The following is a 9,077-nucleotide window of genomic DNA, read 5'->3' as shown; positions in this document are numbered from 1 at the left end:
TTCAATAGTGATGGAATGTCCTTTACAATGATATGCAGGGTGGCAATAGTTTCTTTGGAAGGGAAGTTATTGAGGCTCAGTCAAGAATTAGCGTTACTACCCAATTTCCTCAATAATCTGAAAATAATTTCTTTTCCAAATTTCCTTCAAGAACTTCTTTCTCAAAGACATCAAAGCCATTATGCAATATACCGTTGGAAAGACCATTAAAGTCTTATTAATGTTACTATAAAAGGGTGTTGTCTCATCTCTGTACAATAATTACCAGATTACCGTAAGTAACATATGGTCGAAAATGGTTCACAATCTGTAACTCTCAAACCGTTGACAATAGAACACATTCTAATGTGATCCTTTTTTGTTTAGAATACCGAGTGTCGGATCTAGTCTGGGGCTGGGGCCCTCCCAGTTTTTTAGTGACAAATTTTTTAAGCTATTATTTATATATTTTTTAAAGTTTATAGTAATCTCATGATATACCTACCATAGTCTGGATTCTGGCTGACCCCCAAGTTTTCATTTTCTAGATCCGCCTCTGGAATTACCCATAACACCATTTCGCAAAGTATTGCTAGTTTCTCCCAAGATCCCTGTATTGTTGAGACTGACAAAAATAGCGGTATCTGGTAAAATACTACTCACAAGGGAACATCTTATATTGATAGTAGCATTGTCCAATCAAACAATGTGCAATTGATAGAGGAGTGGAGAAAAGTGAGAAATCCAAAGTTTTACGGGCCGACACCCAGAAGCTCAGGAGGTACAGAGGAAAGAAGAATCTAGAATCATGTGAAGATAGCAAAGCAAAAGATACACTGACACAGAAATAACTTCAAGATGATTAAAGTAACTTCAAGATGATGATTAGATTTGCTAGATGTTATAATTTGTGTTCCGTGCCATTTAACAAAACTTCATTTTGTGCTCAGTTGGCAACACTGCATTACATCTGATGCTATTGAGCATGTCTATGGGTACAATGTTTGCTTACTATACTGTTGTGTCAATGCTATTTGGATTATTTTAATCATTTTGAAGTTCTCCCTGTGTAAGTGTATCTTTTGCATTGCTATCTTCACATGATTCTAGATTCTTCTTTCCTCTGTATCTCCTGTGTTTTTGGATGTCGGCCCGTAAAACTTTAGATTTCTTACTTTTCTTCACTCCTCTATCGACTGCACATTGTTTAATTGGGCAATGCTACTATCAATATAAGATGTTCCCTTGTCAGTTTGCAATCTTATTTGATATGATTTTACTGAATAATATAGTGTAACTAACACTATGTTACAGTATTGAAAATTGAATGGTATTAAATTGAACCGCATTTCTTAATAATGTGTATTTTAGTCACCTTATATTTTATATATAATCTTTAAAAAAAGCAAGTAAATTTACCTCAATTCACAAGAAAATAATAAAAACACAATACATTTATTGACAGATTCTTTTTTATTATAACATAGTCTACTAATTGACGGCACAAACAACCAGACTCTACAAACATTTACAAGACTTCACTGCATTGAGCACACCAATTCTCTATTAAAAAACTGGCAAAAAATTTCTTTGGTATGGTGTTGCTTTGGTTTATCACGAGAGAATCAATCAACAAACTATTTTTTTAGTTAGTTCTCTTTCATACACTGCGCTTTCAGAACAATTGTCTTTTTTTTAATAGTATTATTATTTTACAACATTTTCTTATTTCACTCTTGAAAAAATATAGCCTGAAAGTGTATCTAATATATGTGATCTAAATAGGTTAACAAATTTTCTTTTAATCTTTTTCTTTTCAAATATTCTGGTATGATTTTGTTCTAGCACTGAATTAACAACACTTAATTCAAAGTTGTATACAAATTATTATATGTCAGACAAACCAGAGCCACAAAATAATTATTTGAACTATGAAGATTATTATTCTATTATAATTAGTTTTTTTTTTAAGAGACTGATCTCTAGCACTATCGAAAGTAGAAATAGCTACTGTTATTATTAGGTTTTATTTGGAATGCTATATGGAATAAGATATTGCTGAAAAAAAACGTTTTAAAAAAGAAAAGTAGAAAGAAATACACATTTTGTAACTAAAAGTCACTGTTTCTGAAGGTTTTTGCTAAACATAATTCCTACAACATAAAAAACTAGTAAAAATTTCTGGGACCAATAGGTCTCATTGAGCTGTACAAAATGACATGGTTGTGGGTGAATTCTCATGCTTAGTTTTTGAAAAAATCTACGAAAAATAATTGTTATTGACATGAAAATTACTGCTATATGAGAACTGCGCTGTCTGTTAAGGTAAAATTAACACTAAAATTTACCACACCAAACCCTTTGATGTTAGTACTAGAAATACGACAGTTCTCACTATCGTTAATAAGATATATTTAAAAAAGTCATTTTGTTATTGAGGTATTGCATACATATCATCAAATGAAAGATGACATCCCGACGGGAGCTCATGTAGTTCGTTTTCCACGTTAGAACTGTAGGTCCACGTCTCATATAGCCTCGCTGCTGAAAAGGGACGCTAAACTGAAACCAAAGAAAGATGACATGGACTGCAAGTACTATAATAATCGGGCACATGACGATAAACATATCCTATTTATAATTATAAAATTTTAATTGAAAGCTTTATTAAATTCTCTGACGATTCTACATTTTTATTACTGGGATATCACTGCATGAATTTTATATTAATTCTTGTTCCTTGCTGTCAAAATGTGATTTCTAGCTTCACCTAGGTAGATAATAAAAATAAACACATATCAGTTACTGGCGGGAATCCGGAACTTGATCTCTTCAGAGACAATTTTGAATTGCCAAATTCTGATGTCTGATTCGATTTTTTTTTTTTTTGTGCTCTTGGTTCACGAATTACTGAAATGTGTTTGCGTGTTTTTTCTGAAAGGGTGTGCTTAAGATATTTTTACACTGAAACTAAGCTATTCTTCGGAATTGTCTTATTATTTAATTGTTTTTTTTAAGAAACATGGCTACTTGAGGAACGATCTGAGGTAGTTGACTGGTAGGATAGAACTAATAATTAGGGTAAATTTGAGTATAGCAGTTGAAGGAAAATTGAAATCTTCTTTTGCTGAAAAACGGAGAAAAGGGAATTTCCAATGAAGTGAAAGAATGTTATATGATTTCAAGATGATTTATGTTTACTAACCCAATGCTAAAGCGATAAAAGTTTATGCATAGTGATTACATTAGTACCTATCTCACTATGAAAGTTAATTAAAAGATGTGTGTTAATTAAAGAGCTGAGGATGTATGTCTGTTCTAATAAGATTCTAAAATGCTTGAATTTCTGTCATGCGAAGTATTTGATCCAAGTAAATCCTCTTGCGATGGTTTAAACAATGCACTGTTATTAAGAGTTCTAAAGATTTTTCACATAAACACTTAATTATTCACATCTGCACAACATTACTGCATCATAATAAGTCAATGTGGGCACCATCTGAGGAAGTATCGAGGACAAGCGGTATTTATAACAACTTTTAAAGGCATTTAATGAAGTGAATATAACAATAAAACTGCTTTTTAAAAAATTAATACTAAAGTAACAAGGAAAATCTAAAAGTTATAACTATTTAAAAAAAAAACAAATTTCAAGTGGGAAGTTTCCTTCCCAAATTTCGACATGACTGGAAGACATAGGACATGTTATAAATGTTTGTTTCCAGTTTCATTTAACAATATTTATTCGTGAAAGTCATCTCTGAATAGTTATATTTAATAATTTCATTTTGTTTGATTAAAAATTTTGGTACAAAGGATTTGTTATCAATGAAATTATTCCAAAATTGCTTTCTCGAACAATTTTAGTTTTCAATAGAATTATACAAAATTAAACGAAGGAAAATAAAGATAGATAGAAGGTAAACTAATTTTCTTTGCAAGTCTTCGCATAAGTACGACAAAATACTAATAACCAATCAATTTCCAGAATACAAGTATCACAGCACTATTAACCAATCAAACTCCTGATCAAGACTCGAGAATCACAGCACATGTATTCCTTTACATCAGGTTGTAATCTAAGAGCATATAGAATATACATAGTATTGAACTAGCCCAGTGGCGTCATCTAGTGATTATCTATTTATATGTTGAAACTCTATAGATAATCCATACAAAAGTTAACGAAGATAATGCTCCCTTCACATATGTATCTTGTAATACATGTATATGGTCAAAGCGTCGACTTCAGACACTTTTGAATTTTCCTTTATTGCCACACAGACTGCTACTTTTTTCATCCAGGTAGATGCGCATAAATACGGCTCATCATTTAGAAAAAGAAACTGAATCTCATATTAAGAATTGAATCCGAGACCATGTTTAACGATGATGAATTCTGTAGCTATCAAATTATCTTATTTATAAAACTCAATATTTCTTTATCCCGTAAACAAATCTATACTGTTCATTTGGGCATAATTCTAAATGCGTATACTTCCAGATAACTGCAAGTAGAGATCGTAAACTATTTACTTTCCTTCATCTGCTTCATTGATATTATATGTGAAGTATAATACCTGTAAAAATTAATCATGTTGCCTGTGAGGTAGACAACCGAATCGGCCTTACTATCTTCCAGGTTGCCTACCGATTATCATGCAAAAAATGAGCATTTGCGCTATTCATTTATAAAACTAAATTATTATTTATTATTTTAATACTTTCCTAAACTTTGGTTCTTTGAAGTACAATAACTTATTTATTGGTGCTCGTATCTTTATGTAGAAAGACTAACAATGTAAGTACTTTCACTCTTCCAGTTAATTTTGCGGCTACAACGGCGTGGGAAACTTACTGTGCAAATTAATGTGTTTTCCTGCTGCGAAGCTATGAATTAGCTTATAATGTATTTAGTAGACAAGTAATGAATCTTGTGTGCTGCAATACAATCCTGTCAGGAAATTTCCCGTTATATTATATCTCTAAATTTCTACCCTTTAATTTAACTAAAATTCTCTAAATTTTTAATTTATATTTAAAATCGTGCTTTTAAAGCACAAGATGTATAATACAATAGTTTGCGGCAATTATAACAAGTACATTTGGGTATGGACAATAAGCAATGGAGAGATGAGGTATGCGAGTACTGATCAAGTGAACTCATATCCTTAATTTGCAGAGGATTTAAAGGATTTGATGTAGAGAAGATGAATAAAATTCTCTTCAGGAATGCGCATTAAAAATGTGTTCCCAAGAAAGAAACCCTTAAGATTCACCCCAAAATTTAGAGAATGAACTGGTAAGTTTGCAACATATTCTGACTCGTACTTAAGAATTGCTTAACAGTACACGATGTTTTTTTTCCATCATTGTTACTACACGGTTAAGGCAAGCTGCCGCCTGACAAATAACCGCACATGCTGTAAACAAAACCAATGCAAGGATTGTTCGCCAATCACTCAGTATTCTTTCATGCTGTTTCTAGACAACCAAGGTCACCGCGTTGTTAGCAGTTGTCGAATGTTGAATCTTCTGTCAAATATTCCAAGCACTGATACTTTTTCTTAAAATTTGGATATAATATGTTACAAATCATCTTGTCATATTATTATGATTACATATAGAATAATGACTTGTTAAACGTTCTAAGTTTGTCGCTAGAGCAGCTATCTCTATTGTTGGAAAGCCTTTGGCAACACTACAGTGTTCATGTTCTGTCCCAGTTGTCAGACTCCAACTTTCCTTAACTGCAGATTATTGATTCCCTAGATAATTGTATTTGCTATATTATGAATATGCTTGTTATTGTTAACAATAAGAAAATTATTCATTAATATTGTTATGAACAATAATAAAATATTAATGTTTAAATATAATATCTTATGAAAAGTTTATCATTCTATCTTTCACCACCAAAGAGAATGGTGTATTTCTAAACTGACAAACAAACTCATGTAATTATAAGTAACACATCACTAAATATTTCCAGAAACAATGACTTTTCAATTACACAAAACGAACTGTTTGTTTATTACCATTTCGGCTCTAGTGTAGTTGGTTACAAAGAAATCTGTCATTAATACATAAAACCTTGTTACATATTTCACAATTCAAATTATAAACGAACAATCTCAGCTTTTGGTATACATACAAGCTTTCTAACAGCCGAATGATTGAACTGCGTAATCCTTTAACACACTTTCAGGCCTGCCCGAAATATTATGTTTCTACAATCCTTTTATATATTTTTCTTTCTTTTTTGTTTGTGTGTCACTTACTCTGTCGGTAGTTTTTACACAAAGCAATACACAAATCCATTACCAATATCATACATGAATATCTTTTTTTTTAACGCGAGAATGTTTTCATTATACATAAATTTCTTTCCCGCCAACAGTCCAGTTTCTCATAGAAAAGTCAACTTGTTTTAATTATTTTTTTTACTTTTACTTACATTGGAAGTATAACAGTCACAACAAGCCAGTTATATCACCTTTCTAAAAAGCTCATTCTGTTTTATGACATATATATTACGTCATATTCGTACATTCTTCAAAATACATTCATTATGTTTTTCTTTTTACTTCTCCCTCTCCTACTCCTCTCTCTCTCTCTCTCTCTCTATTTTTTTATTTCATTTAAATCTACTAATTATTTTTTATAATATACATTATTTTTATTTCTAACAGTTTTTGTGTAATTAATCGTTTTTAGTTTGTTTGACGTGATCAAACTGCAATGAACACTTTTAACGCATCTCTTTCACTCCTAACATCATCATCATCATCACCAGGAAATTTGATAAAAACAGAGGAGTGAAAGGGTTTTACAATTTGTACAACAAAATGGCTTCTTCTCTTATACAACAAAATGGTTCCCTGAAAAGAGATTTTTATCTACATTTACAACAACTAACAGTATATATATAAAAAGAACAAAAAAACAAGGGGTATTCTTTGGCAACCTATATGCATTGCACAGGTAAAAATCAAATTAATCATATGATTTGATGATAAATTTTTCATTTTACTTCGCTTACTTAACTATTATCTAAAAAGGAATGTCTTTTTCAAAATCATATCGACATTAAATGGGAAGAAAATATACTTCTATACATATTACGTTTCCAGAAACTTCTTTACAAGGTTTGTAACAAAAGGATTAAGCAGCGCATTAATGTACAGTATATATTTTTTTTCAAAGATTTTTCATTAAACCGTTTTTATACGTACTTATATATGTAGATATAGAATATATATATAGGTATATATTCTTTTATGCTTGCGCCTGCGCGTTATTGCAGCACAGTCCCGGCCATCATGCAAATACAAAAATGGCGAATAAAGCAGTAAACTTTATTTTTTTTCTGCGACATCTATTATACAGTATTTTCTTCTGTATTATTTTTACGTTTTATTTGTGAGTGTGTATTTATATATATATGCGTGTGTATATATATCATGTATTATGTATGGGGCGCAATTGCTGTTATTGTCGCACCACAGCAAGGAAATAATACGCCATTTTCTTATTGTATCTTTGTCATTATTATTTTTTTTAAATACATACAAATTTATATTATTGTTCACCGAAATATGTTTCGATAGCTTTCGCTCCTTTTTTTTTTAGTTTAGTCTTTTCGTGTTATTGCCACTGTGTCGCTCAAAAATTTCTTTCTTTGGTCACCTTACTTATTGATAAACTTTCATATTGTTACTGTTAGCAGTGTTACTATTTCTTTATCTTTATGATAGAATTGTTGTGGTTATATATTTCATAATGTTTAGTCTTGTTCCTAACATGAAATGACTATTGTATGTGTGTAATGTATAGATAGATAGATAGAGATATAAGTAGAACCAATAGTCTAGCAGCGTTTGTTAAAATTGCACGCTCTGCTGAGAAATAAAGTTATATAATATTTGTTACCGGGTTCGATCTCTGACATGAGATGGCCTTGATCAACTTTATCTTTAATGGGATATAGATGCAAAATCTTGTCCATTGTTTTAGATCATAATCATAATATATAATATGCCTTATGATTTTTTTCTTTAAAACCAACAAAAATAGCTACAAACTGGAAGGGATACTGTTTTATCTATCCTTAAATATAAATATGTATATATATAGGAAATAAAGCTACGGTAAAATCTAGAGCCAAAAAGTTTTGCAGAAAACAGTCTAAAGTCTGATTAATTACATCTGTAAGTTTCAACTTTTAGAAAAAGTGTATCGTTCGAATGTTTTCTAGTTAAACTTGTCTGGGCAGAATTTTACCGTGCAATACTGTGAGATTTTTTTTTTAATTCTTATGCACTGTAAAATCTCTCTCTTAACATACAGGTTAGAATGTCATCTAGTATGTACGATTGAGTATTTAATTAATTTACTGTATTTTAAAGTTCCTAATATCTTTGTTTTCTTTTTTAAATATATAAATATTTTAATATAATCAACGAGCAGCAATATACCGGAAAATGGTATAGCAGCTCGTTCTTGGATGGGGTCAAAGGGTTGTCACATATTGCTCAAACGGAGCTGGAGGTTGAGGTGGTCAAGCCGCAGTACCGCAGGCCTTCAACTCGGTAAAGATTTCGGTGAAGAATCCAGGCTCTGCGTTGATGCGAAGCATGTTTTTGGACAGTTGATTCACAATGAGTATGCAACGGTCCCAGAATTTGTCCTTGTTGTCCTCTACGAGGAACGGTTTGAGCGGGTAAGAGATCTCATTTCCCATGTATGAGTAAGAGAGATAGAGACATGTTAGAACCACTGCCTGCAGATCGTGCTCCGATTCCACGTCATCTTTCACCAGTTCTCGTACCAGCATGTAGACGAACACAACGTTAGCTGGGTTGATGAACGCCACGTCCTGCAAATGAACAAGAGAACGGAAATCATAAGAAACATGTCATTTTTATTTCTTACCACAATATTATATGTTAAATCATGTAAACTGGGTATATATAACTATTCTTATTCACAATTCATCATGTCAGTAATTTCAAAAGAATTATACTAACCTGAAACCAATATTTTCCATAGCTTAAATGAATATTTTGGTTGAAAAGAATTTAATTTTATTTAAGATA

General features: G+C 31.3%; 1 protein-coding gene across 1 annotated transcript in view; it reads right to left on the bottom strand.

Moving 5' to 3' along the window:
• Positions 1 to 1,433: 1,433 nt before the first annotated feature.
• Positions 1,434 to 9,077, bottom strand: part of Cdk5alpha (Cdk5 activator-like protein) — a 127,196-nt gene continuing 119,552 nt past the window's right edge. Inside the window, exon 2 of the mRNA XM_081736947.1 lies at positions 1,434 to 8,857. Coding sequence (XP_081593073.1) covers positions 8,540 to 8,857 — 318 coding nt within the window. The 3' untranslated portion in view covers positions 1,434 to 8,539. The remainder of the gene's footprint in view (positions 8,858 to 9,077) is intronic.

This window comes from Thermobia domestica, chromosome 13, assembly GCF_964235325.1.
Source record: "Thermobia domestica chromosome 13, izTheDome1.hap1.1, whole genome shotgun sequence".
In the NCBI taxonomy this organism is placed as follows: Eukaryota; Metazoa; Arthropoda; class Insecta; order Zygentoma; family Lepismatidae; genus Thermobia; species Thermobia domestica.
Note: the sequence above shows the minus strand (reverse complement) of the source record. Positions and strands in the feature narration are given on the sequence as shown.